This window comes from Bufo bufo, chromosome 9 (assembly GCF_905171765.1).
Source record: "Bufo bufo chromosome 9, aBufBuf1.1, whole genome shotgun sequence".
In the NCBI taxonomy this organism is placed as follows: Eukaryota; Metazoa; Chordata; class Amphibia; order Anura; family Bufonidae; genus Bufo; species Bufo bufo.
This window is the reverse complement of record NC_053397.1, coordinates 171,834,669-171,857,703: the sequence shown is the minus strand read 5'-3', so window position 1 is coordinate 171,857,703 and position 23,035 is coordinate 171,834,669. Positions and strand designations below refer to the sequence as shown.

The 23,035-nt window shown below is 43.6% G+C and overlaps 1 protein-coding gene across 1 annotated transcript in view; it reads left to right on the top strand.

Annotated features, from left to right (window-relative positions):
* The window catches only part of SFMBT1 (Scm like with four mbt domains 1), a 134,952-nt gene that overhangs the window by 75,418 nt on the left and 36,499 nt on the right, over nt 1–23,035 (top strand). Inside the window, exons 14-16 of the mRNA XM_040407409.1 lie at nt 768–829; nt 15,788–15,924; nt 20,188–20,297. Coding sequence (XP_040263343.1) covers nt 768–829; nt 15,788–15,924; nt 20,188–20,297 — 309 coding nt within the window. The remainder of the gene's footprint in view (nt 1–767; nt 830–15,787; nt 15,925–20,187; nt 20,298–23,035) is intronic.

The following is a 23,035-nucleotide window of genomic DNA, read 5'->3' as shown; positions in this document are numbered from 1 at the left end:
TTTCTATGTGCCCCTGTTTTTGTGAAACATTAACTAGAGGCTCTGCTCACACTCCCCTGGCCGTGCCCTCATCATGTTGATTAACAGGGCCAGGCAAGATGATGTGAACGCTGCCTGGCCCTGTCAATCAACATGATGAGGGTGTGGCCAAGCCTTGTAAGTCCAGAAGCAAGGAGCTCCACAGATTCCTAGAACATAGAGGCAAAAGCAGCCTGTGGAGCACTTCACCTCTTCGTTTGATCTCCCCCCACCATCTCTCTCCTCATGAGTATTGGGCTCTGTTCACAGCTGCTTTGTTCCATTTGAAACGGAAACCACAACATAGTTCTGCATCCATCGCATGGCAGATAACCAGCGGCTCCCATTGACCTACAGTACAGTCAGTCAGGTTCTGCCAAGGAGCCGTAGCGCTACTGAATCTACTATAATTTGAGCCTTTGATGGAGAACATCAACTTGCACTGTGAGATGAGTAGAGTTTGGCTGCTTTGTCTTACGTGCTATGACTGCAAATGGCGCCATGCAAAACTTGGTCACATCAATGTAGTCGAGCCCCATTGCATCTGATACGCCAGCCAACATGGAGAAGGCCAGGATGTGAAGGCCCTTAGTTTCTCTACCTGGTTCCTGGACTGTTTGTTTCAGGGGCTCTTAGAAGAAGATCCACATCTAATAATAGTAAATGGGTATAGAGGCTATCTTTACCCTTGTAATCTCGCCTTCCCAATCTACATGTGTGTGACACCATTTCTGTTCTTTTTTTTTTAGAGATGTGACTGCTAAGAATAAGCATGGAGTAAATGAGTCAGATACTACAGCCAGCAACACCAGTAAGCTATTTCTCTAGTATTTAAAGTGAAAGGGGCATAACTAAAGGATTATGGGCCCTGGTGCAAGAGCTCAGCTTGGGCCCCCCTTCCCTCAGTGATTTGTGGCCAGGGGCATGGAAGCACATAGCCCTCCTGCTGCATGAGGCAAAAATTTAAATAGCACCCCCTCCTTTCCGCCATGCCAAATTCTTGTCCTAACCCCTTCCCTCCAGCCAGAGGTGTAACTTGAAGATTCTGGGCCCCAGTGCAAAATCTACAACAGAGCCCTCCCAGTGTGCAGTTTCTATAATACCGGTCTCTTATGTGGCACAAGGGCCAAGGGCCCCCTCAGGCTCCTGGGCCCGGTGGCGGCACCTCTGCACCGCCTATAGCTATGCCCCTGTAAAGTACTTTCCTCTTGAGAGGCCTATTAGATGGAACGATTATTGCTTGGATTCTCAGATAATTGTTTGCATTTCAGAAACTGACACATGCAGTAGCATGATAATAGATCTTTCATTTTGTGTGGATCAGACAAGTCTGCCATGACTGAAAGATTATCATTAGTCGCCACCTCTTGTCTAAATAACAGTGTAAATGCTCTAGGGGTGAACAAGCAACAATCGTATTAATGAGCAAACTTTGGAAAATATTTAACGGTTATTGTTTTGTATAATTAAACATCTTCTGAACGCTAACAACTTGCTAAATTGTTGATCACTACTCGTTAATGAAAAAAAAAAATCTTACTCATGCCTGTGAAATTCTACATTTAAAGAGAATCTGTCTCCAGAGACTACCCAACTGTTTGTAGACACATAGCTGTGGTTTGCCTGATTAAATAGCTTTTTTTCTTTTGTTGATCCAGGGCTCCATTCCCGATTTATGATACTTTTTTTTAAATATACAAATTAAGCTGTTGGTGAAATGAAGGCTTGACCGTTGCTCTTGTTGCACCCAAACTCTGCTCCTTTCTCTGGCTAGCCCCTCCCAGGCTTCTTTACCACTGCCTGGCCCTATCAATCAAAGCAGTGAGGGAGGGTCTGGCCCCAGAAAGGAGTGGAGCTTTGGTGGAACAAGGGAAATGGTGATGCCTTCATTGCACCAAAGGCCTAATTTGCATATAAAAAATATATAACTCCAGTCAACAAAAGAAAAACTGTGTTTTAATCAGGTGAACCACAGCTATGTGTCTATGCAATGAGCTGGATAGGGAGGTCGCTGATGACCTAGTCTTACCCAAAGACCTGAGGCCTTTTTAACGGTTTTTACTTTTGCTTGGGAAAAGGGAATTTAGGCCCAAACTGAATCTGGGATTGTTTTTAAAAGCTTTGTCTGGAAATGTAACGTGTTAGCATGTGACGTGTATGATAAATTGCAAGCAGCCTTTTCTTAGTTAAAGGGGTTCTCTGGTCTACAGATATTGACCTATCCTCAGGTGACCTATCTTATCAGCTTCAGTGCCAGAAACAAAACAGTGTACAGAGTGGAAGCAGAAGGCTTTAAATACTGTTTAGTTTCTGGTGCTGTGGCATACTGCAGCTCAGTTCTCATTCACTTGAATAGGAGCTGAGCTGCAGAACCCTGGTATGGCCGTTATACATGAAAGAAACAATCCTCAGCCCGTCCTGTGTACTCTCCAACTCCACACAATTTTGTCCAATTGTCAGTGGCTATGTTTCATGGAGAACAGCCGAAATTGCAGGACTGGTAACTAGGTAGTACAGACCATAGAAAATGGAACTCCAGCAACTTTATTTGGCATCCATATTGAAAACAGATAAAATCATGTTATGTACTACTGACATGTTTCTGGCCTGTAGTCCCGCACATATAGCCCCAGAGATACATTTGACATGTAATGCCCTTCCCACAGTTTCCTTCTCCACTGTCTAGCGATATATATAGCTATATACTTTGATACATTTAGAACTGGGGATGAATGGAAGGTGTCTGGGCCACTTCACCTGCTTTATGGTGCCAGCACTGAAAGGAGGGGAAGGTTGCAGGGAACCTACTGAGCATGTTTGTCCACCACTGAATGCAGGAGAAGTTTGACCAGAAGGATAAACAGCAGGGGGCGCTACCTGAGATACAAATGTAATGTACATAAAAAATAAAAATTTTATGCAGGTATATTGCAGTAATATTTTTCTTGAAATGCCCTATTCATTGCATAATACTTTTTTTTTTTTTTTTTATAACCCCTTTAAGATGACATCATTGTCATAAATGGCACATGGTAAATGTCGGGCCCAGGAGATCAAAGTTACAGCTCTGGTAACACTGCCGCCCTCTGTAGAATACGCTTAAATTCCAGACACGGCCAGTGGTTTAAAGCCACAACCATGCCAAGGGACATGTCCCTTCTTGGCACAGTGTCTGGATGGATGACGCTTGAAACCACGGCATGTTTCAGCTCTTGGATTAGCTCCATTCAATGGAGCTAAGCGCAAGAAGGTCATCGTCATTGACAGTGAACAACCCCAGCAGAAACCACAACGGTTTCTGCCACGGAGTATGGGGTGAATTTTTACAGAAGCAGAATCCGCCACGTGAACATACCATGTTGTCGTCATTACATTCTGATATCATAACTGTTCAGAGAGAAGAATGTTTTCAGCTTAGGCCATGTGCATACAAGTAAATGTGATTTTACACCTTCACACACTATGAAAATAGCTGCTCATTTTTGAGGAAGTACTTTGAAATTTGAAATCTGCAGTCTTCTGTATTTGCAGTGAATTTCTTCTAATTTGAAGCAGCTTTCACTCATTACAGTGCAAAGGTACAAAAGGATCCGCCACAATTCTGCAGTGGATGTTGCTGTGTGTACACAGCACCGTTGTCTGTGTGCTGCCCTTCCTGATCTGTTCAGATAATAACCACCTGTAAAATAAATTTTATTACAATGCAATTGCAGCAAACTAACTTTTTCAGCTGCTTTTCTTTGTGGCTGTGCCACACTTGTGGCATTTTTTTTATTATCCGATTCTACTTATTTTGGGCACCTTTCAGTTGCTTTCTGCATCTGTGAGAGCTGCCCTGACGGCTGGATTTGTAGTCCTTAAAGGGGTTATCCGATTTCAGAAACAACACCCCCATGTGCCGGGCCCCTAACAGGTAATATACTTATCCCGCTCCTGGTCCCTGCTGCTTCTCCTTGTACACCGATGAATACATCTGGTGTTGGGGGGGGGGGGGGAGCAGCCAATGGCAGGCGGGGACAGGGACAAGCATCCCTAGCATCACGGGTGACACTAAGGACCAGGAGGGGAGCGGGCTAAGTATATTACCTGTGAGGGGCCCAACACATGGGGGAGATGTTTCTGAAATCGGATAACCCCTGAACTCCTGACGGCTCCTAAACACTCGTTTAAACTAAATTCTTATCAGACTGATAAGAATTCACCTATAGTGAATGTTTGAGCTGTAAGGTAGCAGCAGCAGTTTGCAGATGCACTGAATGTGAAAGCTGCAAAGCAAAAACGGTGTAGAATGCAATAATAAACAAAACCCTAACTGTGTCTGTATCGTTTAAGCATCAAATTAATGTGTAATCTGTAGGTTTAGATGCATGATTTTAACATACATTAAAGGGAACCTGTCAGCAGGAAAATGAGTGTTCAACCAGGCACAATACCTGGTAGTGTTCACTCACTGTAATCCAGCAGTAGCTTTTATTCTTTGGTCCAGTGCATTAATAAAAAAAATTGTATTTTCAATCTGTGTGCAGATGAGTTGTTAAAGGCTATGTACACTTTTGGGGGAATTATTTTTATGATTTTGGGTTAAAAAAAAAAAATTTTCAATTGGTCTTTATTACAATTTTTTAGACTTTCTGTCACATGGATTAACTGTTTTTCTAGCTGTATATATGAAACTTTTTACTTTGTGCTGTCATCTAATAAACCTTATCTCTAAATTACTAGAAGGTCATAACACTTATTTAAAGGCGGGTTCACACTGCACGATGTAACAGATTGTCGGTAGGAAGCGTTCCTTTCCGACAGTCGGCTGCTCGTTCAGTGAAGGAAACAGCTGTATTTACATGCAGCGATCTCCTTTACTGTATGAGGATGAGGCATGACTATTGTGATCGCTCGTCCCCATACAGCTACACTGTTTCTGGGTAGCAGATCGCTGTTTAGACAGCACAATCTGCTGCCCAGAAATGATGATTGGTGTGCCTATACGAACGACAGGATCACCTGATGAACTCTCATTGTCCGGTGATCAGTGGCACATTTAGATGGGCAGATTATCGGGTGCAAGGGTTCACAGGAACATTCGTTCCCAATAATCTGCCCAACAATCGGGCCATGTGAATCCACATTAAACCACAGTCTTATCAGTAACAAAAGGATTGAGCTACAAGGGGGGTAGGCAACCTCTGGCACTCCATCTGTTGTGAAAATACAACTCCCAGCATGCATACTTACTCTGCACTTCTCTGAACTCCTATAGAAATGAATGTTACATGCTCAGATGTAGTTTCAAAGCAGCTGAAGTGCCGAAGTTTGCTCACCCCTGAGTTAGAATGAGTATTTATAAGGTCAAAGATAGGAAGCCTTTTAGATGAGCAGGCTGACTGAGCAGAGAGAAAATTCAGATCCTGCTACTAGAGCATCCGTGCCCTGTACAGGGAAAACTGCTCCAAATTTCTAATATAGACCAATTGAAAAAAAGATTTTAGCTCACAATGTGGCTATGTAAAGCGCTAACTGTGTTGCCGTTCATTGATGATTATCACGTATGTCTAAAAATCAATAAAAACGTATTGATTGCGCCAGGCTTGTAAGGGACAGCGCGGACATGAGATTTCAGGGCCAGATGAGAGAACAATTCTGCAGCCTGCCCTGTTGATCATCCATGAAAGAGAGGGGCTGGCAAATAAAAGGAACCAAGTTAGAGGTTCAGGCCCTCCCACAGTACACTTAACAGCTCTTTTGCATTAAGGATTAAAACCTGATTTTCTCAGCAATGCAACGATGGATCAAAGAATAAAAGGTACAATTGGATTATGGCGAGCAAGGCCTAGCAGGCACTGTGACTCCGCTTATGTTTCTTCTGATAGACTCACGTTAAGGCCTCTTTCACACGAGCGAGTATTCCGCGCGGGTGCAATGCGTGACGTGAACGCATTGCACCCGCACTGAATTCGGACCCATTCATTTCTAGGGGGCTGTGCACACGAGCTGTGATTTTCACGCATCACGTGTGCGTTGCGTGAAAATAGCAGCATGTTCTATATTCTGCATTTTTCACGCAATGCAGGCCCCATAGAAGTGAATGGGGCTGCGTGAAAATCGCAAGCAAGTGCGGATGCGGTGTGATTTTCACGCACGGTTGCTAGGAAACGATCGGGATGGGGACCCGATCTTTAGTATTTCCTCTTATAACATGGTTATAAGGGAAAATAATAGCATTCTGAATGCAGAATGCATAGTACAATAGGGCTGGAGGGGTTAAAAAAAATAAAAAATAATTAAACTCACCTTAATCCACTTGTTCGCGCAGCCAGCATCTCTTCTGTCTTCTTCTTTGAGGAATAGGACCTTTGATGACGTCACTACGCTCATCACATGGTCCGTCACATGATCCATCACCATTGTGATGGATCATGTGACGGACCATGTGATGAGCGTAGTGACGTCATCAAAGGTCCTATTCCTCAAAGAAGAAGACAGAAGAGATGCCGGCTGCGCGAACAAGTGGATTAAGGATGTTACATTTATTTTTATTTATTTATTTATTTTTTTAACTCCTCCAGCCCTATTGTACTATGCATTCTGTATTCAGAATGCTATTATTTTCCCTTATAACCATGTTAGAAGGGAAAATAATACAATCTACACAACCTTGAACCCAAACCTGAACTTCTGTGAAGAAGTTCGGGTCTGGGTACCACATTCAGTTTTTTATCACGCGCGTGCAAAACGCTTTGCACCCGCGTGATAAAAACTGAACAATGGAACGCAATCGCAGTCAAAACTGACTGCAATTGCGTACCTACTCGCGCGGATTTGCCGCAACGCATCCAGACCTTATCCGGACATGCTCGTGTGAAAGAGGCCTAATAGTGGATACCCTGTAAGAGTACTTTAAAAAAAAAATCTACTAAAAAAGTACAAACCTAGAATGTATCTGTGTGTGTGTGTCTGTAGTTTAGCGTCTCCACCTTAAAATACACATCCCTGAGATTTTAACAGTCAATATTTGAACTCTGTGGCTTGCTCTGTGTGCGATAGGAATGTTTTTCCATTGCAGATTGTTTTTTTTTTCCTTAAGTTTTTTAGATCAACATCTTACTTGCTGTGCTAAAGCTCTGATAACTGGTACGCACAGCAGTTTCCTATCTTAAAATCACTAGTGTAACATCAACATGAACAAGTCTATGGAGATGAGTGGGATAATTATGTTCATTGACATAATTGTCATTCGGGAGCTGTAGGTTTTTATAAATATGAACAATTGATGAAAAAAAAGTTCTCACTTATGGTTTCTATAATTCTGCTAACACTATAGATATCTTGTTAGCAATTTTTAACCTCTAAATTACTATTACTTGCTGCTGGTTCAGCACAGTAGGCAATCTGCTCATTAAAAAAGACCAACAATATCTGTGCTATTACTGACGCAACAAATATATACAAGTTTCTATGTAGAGGATTTGGAGCCATGTTGTGGAAAAGAGGTCGGACTCTGTCAAAATATCTTAACCCCTCTGGGAAATTGCTGTACATGTACATCACAAGTGATATCTTCTGTGCATGTGCAATCATCCTTGGATCACAGCTACCCTTGTAGTGCCCTGGAGCAAAGATACTTTGAAGTCTGCAAATTAGTGGAAATTTGCCCTTATTTCCTTATTTCACTTTAAAGGGTTAACTTGCACTGACTCATACTGTTTAATACTGTCTAACTACATTTTATATGTATGCTTGTGATATATATCCTGTTCACTTGCACTGTATTTGCACAACACTATGGAAAGGGTTAATGAATACTAAGAGACTTTTGGGACGTTCCAGTTAATAATGAGAAGCTAGTAATTTTCCACAGTTACCATAGGATTTAAAGAAGAGTATGTGTTGGTCAGGTGTAGCTATGTTATTATGTCTGAAGACTTATGTTTGTCTGGAAAACTGTGCCATCATTGCCATTGAGTATTATTGAAGTTCTAATGCAAGTCTATAAGAGATAATTGTAACATTGCATTTGTTTGGGTTGTGTATCTCCACTACACCCCTCCCACTAGAAAGTTGTAGTTCTCCTTATATACAGTTTCTAGCTGAATAGTCAGAGCCCATAGTATTTAGCAGTTAGGGATCAGTGCTTAGAAGAGAAGACTCTGAGATGGGGATGCTGAGCCACAGACCATGGGTTGCCAGCCAGACTACTGAGCCACAGAACGTGGGCCTCCATCCTTTTGCCGGGGTACCAGCCTTCTGAGAGTGAGAGGGACAGCTAGCTCAGGCCTTTCCTCGGCATGAACCCATCTTCTGCCCGAGAGGAGACTAGAGAAGCCAGCCCAGTGCCTTGCCTGTATTGTTTTGCACTTGAGTTTCTCCAGTAAAGAAGCACACTGGTTTACTGCAGATTCCAACTTTCTGGACTTAATTCCCATTGGAGTGCACCATATCTTAGCATCCCTTCTGTAGAGCAGGAACATGTGATGACACCTCAACGGTTTCCGGGGGACCCAGTTTAGCGTTAGGACCACCTCAGACCTAGTCACTGCACCCTCCTATACTAAGGGTTGGAATCTGAGAAAAATCTGATCCGTATGTTCAGGCCATAAAGCAACTAACTTTGTCACATTCTTGTCAGCCCCAGCATCACTGTCTGACAATAAGCACTATTTTCCCTTCCCCCAGGACAGCACCACAGAGAGATGGCTCCGCCTCCCAGGACAGGAAACCTGCAGCATAAAAAGGTGGAGCCTCTCTCCCACCTCAGTGAGGTTTCCTGTCCCTGGAGTGGGAGACCTGCAGTTTTTCCTTTAGGTTCTGCCCATGGCCTGGAAGTCCCAGAGAGGCTCTGGAGGGTTATGCGTCACATACCTGCGGGGGTCTATCGCACATATGTTGAGCTGGCAGGACCCGAGGAGCCAGTGGTAGTCCGGGCTGCTATGGTGCTCTTACAGCAGGCGCGTGTGTACTCCTCAATGGGAGTGAGACCGTGCTGGAGATTCCCGAAAAAAAGGAAACAAGGTGGGTGTTGTATTCTGCCGCATGCAGCCGGGACCCAGTGTGGATCGGGTCTTCCGTACGCCGGTACGTGCGATCCAGAGGAGGAGGCATCGCGAGAACCAACGTCGCTTCCTGGGTGGATGTGCGTTATAAGCGACGTTCTTCTGGGTGAGGTCCGGATGTGCGTTTCACAGGCACGGGGAGGAGTTACAATCATTTAAAAGGAGCAGGATGCCGGAAGCATTCTGGCGTAGTGTTGTGCGGCTTCACAAGTAGGCTGCAGATACCGGTTGTGTTCCCTTCATTCCTGTGCCAAATATGTATATATATTTCCTAATTGACGGTTCCGCTGTCCTCCTCGTATATTAGAACCCTCCGGTGAGGAGTTCTATCCCTCCTCATAAAAGTTATACTGAGAAATTAGTTTTTCACCAGACGTCCTGGTTTTGAGAGATGGGGGAGGAAAAAAGATCAGATCCGGTGGAAGGAGAGATTCCGGCGCCGGTACTTGCCAAACTTGGAGGGGGTAAGTGCCCAGTATTTGATACCATACTAAAATATGGTTATTCTTTCTCTAGATTGTGAGTAAGAAAGTCTTGACAAAGAGAAAGAATAAGGAGTGCGCTGTATGTAGATGTCCTCTGTCATCCTCATATACAAAAAAGCTGTGACAACAATGTATTGAGAAAACAGTTGCTGAAGAGTCACCTAGCTTTATGAGAAATTTCGGATCTCTCATTAGGTCGGAGGTGAAAGACTCCCTAAAAACCCGTAAGAGACAAAAGAAGTCTGTGGAGCAGTCGGAATTAGGTTCTTCAGCGGATAGTGAGGAAGCCGTTAAAGGGGACGACTCAGAAAATTCCTCTTCGGCAGATGAAGACCTTTATTTCCAGTGGAAGACATTGACATGTTGATCCACCTTGGAATTGGAGGACGTAAAAGAAGATAAGTCGGTGGCTGATTCGGTGTTTGAGGGCCTTAGAGAAAAAAAGCGCAGATGTTTTCCTTTGCATAAAAGTATGTCATCCATTATTGACAGAGAATGGAAGAAACCAGATAAAAAGGCCTTCTTTACCAAAGGATTTAAAAGAAAGTATCCCTTTGAAGAGGAATCCTCATTTTGGGATAAAGCCCCAAAAATAGATGTGGCTATATCTAAGATTTCTAGAAAGTCTTCCTTACCTTTTGAGGATATGGGATTCCTATGGGATCCTTTGGATAAAAAAATTGATGCTTGCCTTAGAAACACTTGGGAGGCAGCGGCCTCCACTTTCAGACCTAATATTGCTGCCACGGTTACAGCCAGATCCATGGCCGTTTGGTTAGAGAGACTAGAATTTCAAATTAAAGAGAAATGTCCAAGAGAACAAATCCTAGCATCCTTGCCCACGTTCCAGAATACAGTTGATTTAATCGCCAATGCTTCTGTAGATGTGGTTAAGCTGGTGGCTAGGGCTTCTTCCCTCTCCAATTCTGCCTGCCAAGCTCTTTGGTTGAAGAATTGGAAAGGGGGGGACTTGTCCTCTAAACGAAGATTGTGTAGTATCCCTTGTCAGGGTCAGTTTCTATTTGGTTCAGAACTAGACTCTCTCTTGGAGAAGGCAGCGGATAGAAAAAAGAGATTTCCACGGTTTTCTCAAGAATCTTCCTTTGCTCCCTTCAAAAGATATAGATGCCCCTTTCGTACATCATCCAGATTTCAGAGTAGAAGGCAGTTGGGTGATATAGACCAGAATCCCATATCTAGAGTTACAAAAAGCAAAGGTTTCATGTTCGGGGGTTCTTCCTCCCAGCTGGGTAAACAATCTAAGCAATGACACTAGAAGCGCGGTGGGGGGAAGGTTGAAGTACTTCCTTCCCGCCTGGGAGAAGGTGGCAGGAGATTGGGTAAAAAAGCTTTTAAGAGAAGGACTAAAGCTGGAATTTCAGAAAAATCCACCTCAAAAATTTGTTTTCACAAGAGGATCTCTAGAGATAAAGATAGAAGTAAAAAAAATGTTAAACAAACGGGTATTAGTTCCGGTTCCAGCGGCAGAACAAGGGAAAGGATTCTACTCCACCCTGTTTTTCAAGATGGAGAAGGTAAAATCAGCAGTTCATCTTCTGTTTCCCAGATGTTTTATGGCAGTCATAGACTTAAAAGATGCTTATCATCACATACCCATTCATCCAGCTCATCAACAATTCCTCAGGGTAGCGATGAACATAGAGGGGGAGGTAAGTCACCTTCAATTTCAGGCTCTTGCATTCGGCCTCTCCATGGCACCAAGGATCTTTACGAAAGTGGTGGCAGATGTAGCTTAGTTTATCAGAAAACAGGACATTACATTTCTACCCTACCTCACGATTTTTTAATCGTAGCGGGATCTCAGAAGAGTTGTGTGACAGCAGTACAAGAAGTGAGGAACATCTTGGAGAGCTTAGGTTGGATCATAAACTTAGAAAAATCCAGAATGTTACCACAGACGTGACAATTATTCCTGGGTCTGCTCCTGGACTCTGAAGCTCAAAAAATCTTTCTGACTCAAGGAAAAGATTTTTCATATACAGGCAAAAAATAAAGTGGCTTCGATCAGACCCAAATTGACAGTTCAGAAGGCAATGTCTATTCTAGGGTCATTTCCATACTCAACAGCTTCAAAGAGAGATTCTTCTATCACTAAAGAGACTTGGGGGATCTTTGGACTCAAAGATGATAATTTCCAAAAAGACACCTATATCCCTGTCCTGGTGGGAAGATTATACTAACCTAAGCCAGGGGATTTCTTGATGTTACCCAGACCCTGTGGTAATAACAACAGATGCCAGCCCTTGTGGATGGGGAGCCCATTTCTTGGATCAGGTCATTCAGGGTCAGTGGTCTCCAATGCAGAATGCGTTCTCATCAAACAGGAAGGAGCTGCTGGCAGTAAGATTAGCTCTAAAAACAGCATTGCCCTTTATTCAGCAAAGGCATGTCAGAATAATGTTCGACAATCGCGCTACGGTGGCTTATTTAAATCGTCAGGGGGGACCAGATCAGTCTCATGAGGGAAGCAGAGTTGATGTTCCAAGAGATGGAAGAAAAGATTGCTCATCTCTCAGCCCTACACATAAGGGGACAAGAAAACCTCCAGGCAGATTTTTTGAGCCGTCACAGGTTGAGGCAGGGGGAGTGGTCCCTGAACCCCATAATTTTCGCAAAGATGGTGAGTCTCTGGGGCTGTCCTTCAATAGATCTATTTGCCACTAGAAAGAACAGGAAGGTAGAGGAATTTTGCTCTCTCAATCCAAGGGAGTTCCCGAAGGGGGTGGATGCTTTGCTCCAGAGATGCGACTATCCTCTGGGTTACACCTTTCCCCCTCTACAGTTGATCCCTCTTGTTCTCAAAAAAATCAGGAACGAGGGTGCAAGGATGATCATGATTGCCCCGTTTTGGCCAAGAAGGGCATGGTTTTCTATTGAGATCCATGTCAGTCTCGGATCCTTGGATCCTCCCGGAGGTTCCGGATCTTCTGGTGCAGGGCCCAGTACATCATCCAGATGTGGGGAGGCTGCATCTCATGGCATTGAACTTGAGAGGTAATTCCTAATCAGCCAGGGTTTTTCTAAAGCCTTAACAGCTACCTTACTTAAAAGTAGGAAAGCAGTGACAAATTCTATTTATACTAGGATTTGGAAAAGATTCCCATCCTTTGCAGGAATAAAGGCAGATTCATGGCCCTGTGAAATTTCTATTGTACAGATTCTAGAGTTTCTTCAAAGGGGTTTGTCTATGGGGTTAGCTAAGAGCACTCTTAAAGTGCAAGTTTCAGCCCTTTTTGCCCTCTGAGGTAAAAATTTTGCTATAAACCCTTGGATAGTGAGATTTTTCAAGGCGGTAGATAGAATCATCCCAGTGACAGGTCCTAAATTTCCTCCATGGGATTTGAACCTAGTGTTGAATGCGTTAACTAGGGAACCCTTTAAGCCTTTGGAGTCTTGTTCAGTAAAAATGCTTACCCTTAAGCTAGTCCTGTTGGTAGCTCTAACATCTGCTAGAGGGGTTGGCGAGACTCAATCTATCTCTATCAACCCTCCCTTTATGTCGATTCTGGAGGATAGGGTAGTACTTAGGCCAGACCCAAAATTTTTACTAAAAGTTCCATCCAGGTCTAATAATCTCCAGGAGATGGTCCTTCTGTCCTTTTTTGCCGAGCCCAAAGATAATGAAGAGAGGGTTTTTCTCTCTTTAGATGTGAGACAAATTCTTATCCATTACCTAGAAGTGACCAAGGAGTGCAGGAAGTTGTCTGCTTTATTTGTTCTTCTTTCAGGTGTAAATAAGGGTAAGACAGCCTCAAAAAGTTCCATCTCTCATGCTCTGTAAACTCACTGAGGTGGGAGAGAGGCTCCACCTTTTTATGCTGCAGGTTTCCTGTCCTGGGAGGCGGAACCATCTCTCTGTGGTGCTGTCGTGGGGTCTGGAAAATCTGATTACTGGAAAATGTACTCATCGTTTTTTTTTCTACATAAATCACTTTTGTTAGGTTACGTTCACGTTTTGTGTGTGCAGTGCTATTTTTTCCATCAAAATGATGGATACCTGGGTGGAACCTGATTGACCCCATTGCAAGTCACCGGGTTCGTTATAATGTTTAGATGCCTGTGATGTCATTCATGCTATGGATCTGGCACTACATCTTCATTGCCATTTATAACGGAAGCCGTGATACAGGTTTCTACGTCAACTTCTATAACGTTGGGTTCACATCAGGTTTTTGCCATATGTTTAACGTACACAAAAACCCTATACGTTAACGGATGCCTTCCGACAGATGCCATATTGTGGCGTCCGTCACCATAGAGTTTCATTGCAAAAAGAAGGCAAGGAGGACCAGAGCTTCCTGTAAAAACCTCTGTCTCCCGCCAGATTTCGGGTTACCAGGTCCGTTCTCCACCAAAGTCCCCTCTGTTACCGGTGTAGCTACCCTCACCAAGGGGTAACACACCAAAGCTGGTGACCCAGCTGGACCCAGGGGGGCAGAAAACGCCAAACGGGTGAGTATTCTCTCAGTCCCCAAGGCCCCTATTTCTCCTCCCTCCCCCTCCTCAGGTTTTTTCATGTGAATATCCCCCATGGAGGCCTACTTACCTCCACCTGAGGCCTCAGTTTCGGCAGGTGTCCCTTCATTTGGAAGCCAAGCAGGATGTGTTGTTGATGAGAGTCCAACCTGGTGTAGTAATTGCTCTAGCCCCACCAGCTGCCAATAAGCTCCGCCCCAACCCCTTCCCTGCCTCAGTGCTACTGTGCTGAGGAAAGTGCTTCTGGGCTCTCTGCTGAGGATTGCAGTGCTGGTTATTAGTACAGATGGATGTGGGTGCAGTTCCCTTAGGTCTGTTTCAGACGTCCTCTTTCCGACGGACGGATTCATTATTCGTCATTCCGGAGGAACCGAGATGAGGGCTGGCTGTCTCCAAAGTTTCCATTTCCCGATGGATTCGTTTGGCTGTTGTGGAAGCGTACCACATCAGTGGACGGGCTCCACCCTTCCGGGTTACTGCTCATTATGGTTGGGCAGTACATCATGGGGCTTTGGCCCTTCAAGGGTGCAGGGCAGCTGCCTGGTCATCTGGGCACACTTTTCCAAGTTTTCCAAGTGCACACCTTTGCATCTTCTGACACTTCTCTGGGTGTAGAGTTTTGCAGAAAGCAGTTCTCAGATTGGCAGGATGGCTTCTTCGTTTATGACCCACCCCGGGGACTGCTCTGGAACATCCCAAGGTCAAGACTGTGTCCCCCAATGATACAGATAAGAAAACTAGATTTTTGTACTTATCGTAAAATTGGTGGAACATTGGGGGAACACAGCTCCCACCCTGTATATCCATTACTGATTCTCCTAGATGGATCCTTCTGGTTCTTCAGGATGACCCATCTCCGGTTTTCTTTCTTTGTATTATTGGCTGTTGGCTTCTCCTGGCTGCTCCTACTGCTTTTGAACAAACTGATTAGTTCAGTGTCTGCAGGAGGGATATAGCTGAGAGGAAGAGCTAACACTTCTTTTGCTTAGTGTCACCTCCTAGTGGCAATAGCTATACCCAAGGTCAAGACTGTGTCCCCCAATGAATGGAAGAGAAACAGATTTTACGGTAAGTACAAAAATCTAGCTTTTTTGCTGGACTTTGCAGGAGTCCATACTGTGACTCCTGCAAAAATATGTATGCGTTAACATATACAGGTGAAACTCGAAAAATTTGAATATCGTGCATTAATGCTATTCCTTTTAATTTGCATTACTGAAATAAATGAGCTTTTGCACGATATTCAAATTTTTCGAGTTTCGCCTGTACATTTTTTTTTTTTTTTTACAATGGAACTCTATGGTGACAGATGCCAAAAGAAAGTACTGCATTAAGTAATTGAAAACATATGGGACAATGACAATAAAGTCCTCACTGGTATTTGTTTTAAATGACAAAATATAACTAGAAGATTCAGTAAACTTAAGGAGTTTTTGAGATTATACTCCCTGGGAAAAACATTAAATAATCCCCTAAAAGAGGAATATTAAATAGCAAAATGGAAATTTCCTGTGTTGTTTGTTATATTAGGTCACCTTAATCTATTGATTGCACTGAACTGATTATCAGATGTAAAAATATATGAATAAATCTTATGTTATGCAGATTAGAACATATTTACATAATGATTAATAATCGTCTAAGATGTACTGTAGAAATTATTGCACATTTTTATATAGTTTTGTATTGTATATTATACACATGAAGTGGTGACATTATTTATTCCTGTTTTCTCCGTAGCATCCAATGGGAAATATCTCTGCCCCAAGATCTTTTTCAACCATCGCTGCTTCTCAGGTCCCTATCTGAACAAAGGACGGATAGCAGAGCTACCAAAATCTGTGGGTCCGGGAAACTGTGTTTTGGTCCTTAAAGAGGTAATGCTGAACCTCTCCCCAAAGTATATATGCTAACAATTAAGAAAAAACATTTCTGGCTCTATACACCACCACAATGGATTTGAAATGAAACTAACAAGATGTGCTTTAACTGCAGACTGTCAGCTTTAATTTGAAGGTATTTGCATCCAAATCAGGTGAACGGTGTAGGAATTACAACAGTTTGCATATGTGCCTTCCACTTGTTAAGGGACTAAAAGTAATGGGACATAATAATAATCATAAATCAAACTTTCACTTTTTAATACTTGGTTGCAAATCCTTTGCAGTCAATTACAGCCTGAAGTCTGGAACGCATAGACATCACCAGACGCTGGGTTTCGTCCCTGGTGATGCTCTGCCAGGCCTCTACTCCAACTGTCTTCAGTTCCTGCTTGTTCTTGGGACATTTTCCCTTCAGTTTTGTCTTCAGCATGTGAAATGCATGCTCAATCGAATTCAGGTCAGGTGATTGACTTGGCCATTGCATAACATTCCGCTTCTTTCCCTTAAAAAACTCTTTGGTTGCTTTTGCAGTATGCTTTGGGTCATTGTCTATCTGCACTGTGAAGCGCCATCCAATGAGTTCTAAAGCATGTGGCTGAATATGAGCAGATAATATTGCCCGAAACACTTCAGAATTCATCCTGCTGCTTTTGTCAGCAGTCACATCATCAATAAATACAAGAGAACCAGTTCCATTGGCAGCCATACATGCCCACGCCATGACACTACCACCACCATGCTTCACTGATGAGGTGGTATGCTTAGGATCATGAGAAGTTCCTTTCCTTCTCTATACTCTTCTCTTCCCATCACTCTGGTACAAGTTGATCTTGGTCTTATCTGTCCATAGGACGTTGTTCCAGAACTGTGAAGGCTTTTTTAGATGTCGTTTGGCAAACTCTAATCTGGCCTTCCTGTTTTTGATGCTCACCAATGGTTTATATCTTGTGGTGAACCCTCTGTATTCACTCTGGGCAAGTCTTCTCTTGATTGTTGACTTTGACACACATACACCTACCTCCTGGAGAGTGTTCTTGATGTGGCCAACTGTTGTGAAGGGTGTTTTCTTCACCAGGGAAAGAATTCTTTGGTCATCCACCACAGTTGTTTTCCGTGGTCTTCTGGGTCTTTTGGTGTGGCTGAGCTCACCGGTGCGTTCCTTCTTTTTAAGACTTTTCCAAACAGTTGTTTTGGCCACGCCTAATGTTTTTGCTATCTCTCTGATGGGTTTGATTAGTTTTTTCAGCCTAATGATGACTTGCTTCACTGATGGTGACAGTTTTTTGGATCTCATCTTGAGAGTTGACGGCAACAAAATCCAAATGCAAATAGCACACTTGAAATTAACTCTGGACCTTTTATCTGCTCATTGTGACGTTTTGGTTCCAACTTGAAAAAGGCTTCATGTTGGAGCCGAAATGCTGTGTCACTTATGGGTGAATAAACACATCCTTTTTTTTAATCACAATTTTGGAGTGCTGCTCTGCTTTAGTTATGTATATATGGAAAAAAGAGCTTGAGGAAGGCTCTAGCACTGAGCCGAAACGTCTCATTGCCATATGGGTGAATACATTTCTTTTTCATTTTACTACATGGAGTGCTGCCCGCTTTATATATATATATATATATATATATATATATATATATATATATATATATATATATATATATATATATATATTTTTTTTTATGTTACTGCATTGGTAAACAACTTTTCCCCCCTATGGGTTAAAGTGCTGGTGGCATGTTGATACTTGGTGCGCCACCAGTACGTCAGTAACATATAATGTGACCACAGCAACCTCTATACAAGGCGGGTTGAGCCGATGGTAGACAGATCAAACTCATTAAGGCAATGAATCTTTAATCATTCATTTCATTTCTGAGCAATCAGGAAAAAATATTGGCTAGTCTAAATGCTCAAGAAAAATCATTAATTGATTGTTGAGCAAAGTCAATTATACATACAAAAAAACCCAAAAAACATTGCTTTCGTAAACTGTATCGTTCATTTTGAATACTGCTTGTCTTACATTTACCATACATATTTTGATATTATCAAACATAGTTAGGTCCATATATATTTGGACACTGACACACATTTAGTTGTTTACCTGTTTACTAAAACATATATTTAAGTTATAATTATATAATGGACATGGACATAAAGTCCTGGACTTTTAGCTTTTATTTGAGGGTATCCACATTAAAATTGGATGAAGGGTTTAGGAGTTTTTAAAGGCTCATGGGTATGTGTGGGCAATTCCTTCATTATTTCATTCTCAATTAAGCACATAAAAAGACTGGAGTTGCTTTGAGATGTGGTGCTTGCATTTTGAATATTTTGCTGAGAAGTAAACATGCTGTCAAAGGAGCTCTCCTTGCAGGTGAAACAAGCCATCCTTCATCTGCGAAAACAGAAAAAACCCATCCGAGAAATTGCTACACTATTAGGAGTAGCAAAATCTACAGTTTGGTACATCCTGAGAAAAAAAGAAAGCACTAGTGACCTCAACAATGCAAAAAGACCTGGATGCCCACGGAAGACAACAGTGGTGGATGATTGCTGAATAATTACCATGGTGAAGAGAAACCCCTTCACAACAGCCAACCAAGTGAACAACACTCTGCGGGATATAGGTGTATCAATATCCAATTCTACCATAAAGAAACGACTGTATGAAAGTAAATACAGAGGGTTCACTGCACAGTGCAAGCCACTCATAAGCCTCAAGACTAAAAAGGCTAGATTGAACTTTGCTAAAAAAACATCTTAAAAAACCAGCACACTTCTGAAAGAACATTCTTTGGACGGATGAAACAAAGACCTCTACCAGAATGATGGAAAGAAAAAAGTATGGCGAAGGCATGGAAAACCACACTGTGCATTTCTAATGTTTGCAACTGTTTGTATGTAATGTGACTGGTTCACCAGCAGGTGGCAGCAAACACGACAAAGCTACCGTTAGATAGAATAGAACCTTCCATTCCAACCTCCACCCTCTGTGGCAGAGTGGGCTAGTCCCACTTCCTGCAGGAAGGGTGGGGTCCAGTGAAAGTTAGTCTAGCTTACTTCCTGCTAGGGGAAGGTGTGCAGAGCATGTCTCTGCTGGACGTGTCCAAGCCAGCCAGAGCACCCTAAGCTCTGCTGGCCATGGAGGCCAAATCTTAAAGCCTCAGGAGCCAGGAGGAAAATTCCCTGGCCTAATATGGAGACAGACCATACATGAAGAAGCAAAGTCATACAACCAGCCTGTCAGTACAGCAGAGCCAGAGAGAAACAGATGTAGCAGAGTCCAGTTTGCCTGTCAGTTTTAATGCTAAAGCCTGCTGGGACTAATACAAAGCTTGAAGACTGTTTCTGATGAACGTTTATGCAAAGTAAAGCTGCTGCTCAACTACATACAAGGTCTGGACTCAATCTTTCTTTCAAATTCCTCAAATTATCCCCCTATTTATTGCTTTGGAGCCAAAGCCTGGGGTCCAGCCGTATCCAGGTAGGAGTACCGTCACACACATAGAGACATTTTAGGCCGCACTATACCACTTTGCATTTCCTAAACCTGGGACGTTATATAGAGGGGCTTAGGGGGAGGTGCCTGTTGCAAAAGCAACCCAGGAGTTTATCAAAGCAAAGAATTGGAATATGCTTGAATCGCCAAGTCTGTCACCTGATCTGAGCCCAATAGAGCATTTCACTTATTAAAGACTAAACTTCAGACAGAAAGGCCCACAAACAAACAGTAACAGAAAACTGCTGCAGTAAAAGCCTGGCAGAGCATTAAAATGGAGGAAACACAGCGTCTGGTGATGTCCATGAGTTCAAGACTTCAGGCAGTTATTGCCAACAAAGGGTTTTCAAGTATTAGAAATTAACATTTTATTTGCAATTATTAAATTTGTCCAATTACTTTTGAGTCCCTAAAATAAAAGGATTAAGTTTAAAAAATGCTTTAGTTCCTCACATTTTATGCAATTATTTTGTTCAACCCACTGAATTAAAGCTGAAAGTCTGAACTTCAACTGCATCTGAATTGTTTTGTTCAAAATCCGTTGTGGTAATGTACAGAATAAAAATTATAAAAATGTTGTCTGTGTCCCAATATATGTGATATAACCTATAAAAATATTTTCAAAATGGCAGTATGTGTATAATCATTGTACTGCTGAAAATATGTTTTTTACTCAATTTTTTAAGCCTCTGATCAAGCCATAGTATTTGTAGAGAATTAATCATAAACTCTGTCTTTATCATAGGTCTTATCGTTAATCATCAACGCCGCTTACAAGCCAAGCAGAGTCCTACATGAACTGGAATTACAGGATGAACCATTGTGGCCTCAGCATGCAGAAATTTTGAAAGCCAAGTAAGCCCATTTTATCCATGCTCTAGCGTATCACCTTGATGTTTGAGACTAGTAGGATTATCATATGAAGTCTATTTTTTGGTGTATGATGTAAAGTCTGTTTGTTGTTATATGCGTGCACCTCCCCCTGGCTGAGATTGAGGAAGATGTTCCATTGCTGTAATAAGCCAGAGCCTGTAATAGGCTTCTAGGTTTATTACTTGTATATTACAATTCAGGCCTGCAGGTGGCAACACTGAATTGTAATATACTGATCTTTGTATAGTGTATGGGATAAAATTCAATTACTTTGTACAAATTGCAATCTAATGATGGCATGTTGGGGTCCACTTGGGGGCCTAAAAATTTTTTAACATTTTTTGAAAAAATATAAAAATTCAGATCGCCCCCTTTCCCCAAAATAAATAAATAATAAAACAAATAAACATCATAGGCATCTCTGCATCCAAAAACGCCCGTACTATAAAAATACTTTAAAAAAAATTGTCCCATATGGTGAATGGCGTAAAAAAAAGAAATCAATGACAGATTTGCAGCATTTTCTCGCTGGTATCATTGGGGGACACAGGACTGTGGGTATAGCTTACTGCTGCCACTAGGAGGCGACACTAGGCTGAAAAGAGACTTAGCTCCTCCCCTGCAGGCTATACCCCCTCCAGCCTGGAGAGAGCATGTCAGTTTTTAGCTTAGTGTCGTAGGAGGCAGACCCCCTGCAGGGTGGCTGTTATTTTTAATTTTTAATTTTTATTTTCCTTTTAGGTTGGGGGTCCAGAGCTACTAAGAGCTCTGCATCCCCGGGGGGGCTGACCGGTGACGCTTATTCCACCGCTCTGCCTCCCACAAGAAGACAAAGTGGACCAGGCGGGCTTGACCTTCCTGCTCCCCCCAGCCTTAGGGCCACCTGTTCCTACCTTTCAACCCGGTCCCTGTCACTTGTGCTAGGGACTGAAGAGGTGGCTCTGCTGGTAGATGTCAGAAGGGTGAAGAACACAGATGAAGGCAGGTGAGTAGTTCGGAGTGGGTAAGTATCCTCAGCTCCCCCCCCCCCCCCTCCCCCTTGGTCACCTCGTCATAAATAGAGGACCTTTTTTTCTTAATGTGGGCCATTCCCCGGTGAGGGCCCCACATTACCTCATCCCCTGATGTAGGTCTGGGCTTCTATCCATGTCTGGGGGCCTGGGTTCTCCCATCATACTCGGGGGGGATCATCCAAGGGCGCATCTCTAACATTCCGCGGCCTCACCTTATCCGGCCTGCGGGTTGAGCACCCGCGGCCGGTATACATCCAGGGCGCTCGAGAGCGCCGCTCCGGACACTCCTTCGGGCCTACCAGTACTTGGCCCGCGCGGTTTTTGCGGCCCGCGGCAGGTGGACGCAAGCAGACACATCCGACCGCCGATTGAGAGGTAATCTGCCAAGTTCCCCCGGTTGGCCATGCGCCGACTTTATGTCCCGGCTTTGCGGCCTACTAGGTCGCAACTTTCATTCCGATTATGGGGGGGCGGGTTCGTCCTTCAGGCGCGAATTCTCCCCGACTAGCGGTTCCCCTCCCCCAGGTGCCAGCTGAGCTCCGCCTTCGGTCCTCTAAGCTGGGTTAACCCTTCATGGTAAGCCGCATTTTTGCAGCAGGCACTGGATTATCCAGTGTCCCCTTTCTGCAGACCAAAGCCCTTAAGTTTAAAAAATGTAACCTCTTCCTGCCTCTTATTCATTTTGCGGGGGCATTACCGGTAGTCCTGCCCCCTTCAGCCCACATCACCGCAGGACCATCCTGATTGTGTGATACCAGACTGGCCCATGTCCTATCCGGTCAGTGGAGGATTGCTCACAGTTCCCAATCCGCCCTCCGGGGTCGTTTGGTTGATAAAGGACATCTGAAGAATTCCCAAACCACCCTTCTGGGTCGTCTGGTTGATATGCCACCACCTGTGCAATCCAGTGGAGGACCTCTGTAATTCCCAATCCGCCCTACAGGGCCGTTTGGTTGATGATACTCCACCTGCGCAAAATCAGGGGAGCACATCTGAAGGATTCCCAATACGCCCTACGGGGCCGTTTGGTTGATAACACTCCACCTGCACAAATCCAGGGAAGCACATCGGAAGGATTCCCAATCTGCCCTACGGGGCCGTTTGGTTGATAATGCTTCACCTGCGCAAATTCCGATTCCACCTTCTGGGTGGTTTGATTATTATTTCATCACCGACACAGCCTGCATCCACCATGGCTGATGCTGAGAGGTAGAACTGCGCACGAGCGGGCCAGAGCAGGACATGTTTCCTCCTCGGTCTCCTCCACACCTCCTCCCTTCCTCAATAAGGTTATATTCAGAACCCTCCCTTCCGGCAGGGGTTGGTTCTGAGGAAAGGGGTGGGGGGGGGGGAATCTGTTCTGCGGACTCTGATATGAATCCAGTTCAATTTTCTAGTATTCCAGCTGTACTGATGGTATGCATTACCCCCTTCCTTAGGCGGCATTGCACCACTACTGGATAGGTGGACTGACTGCACTAGCACTGGTCTCAGTGCCAGCCATTCGCGTCCCTCCTTCCGTACTTGATGGAATTGCCGTTCCACTGGGTACAGTACTGGCAGTATACATTAGCCTCTCTCATAGGGGACGTTATGGCAAAATCACTGGTGCAGTGTTTGCCGTAAGCATTCCCCCCTTACATAGGTGGAGGAATTTCTCTTCCCACCAGATACAGGACTGATCATATACATTACCCTCTTCCTTAG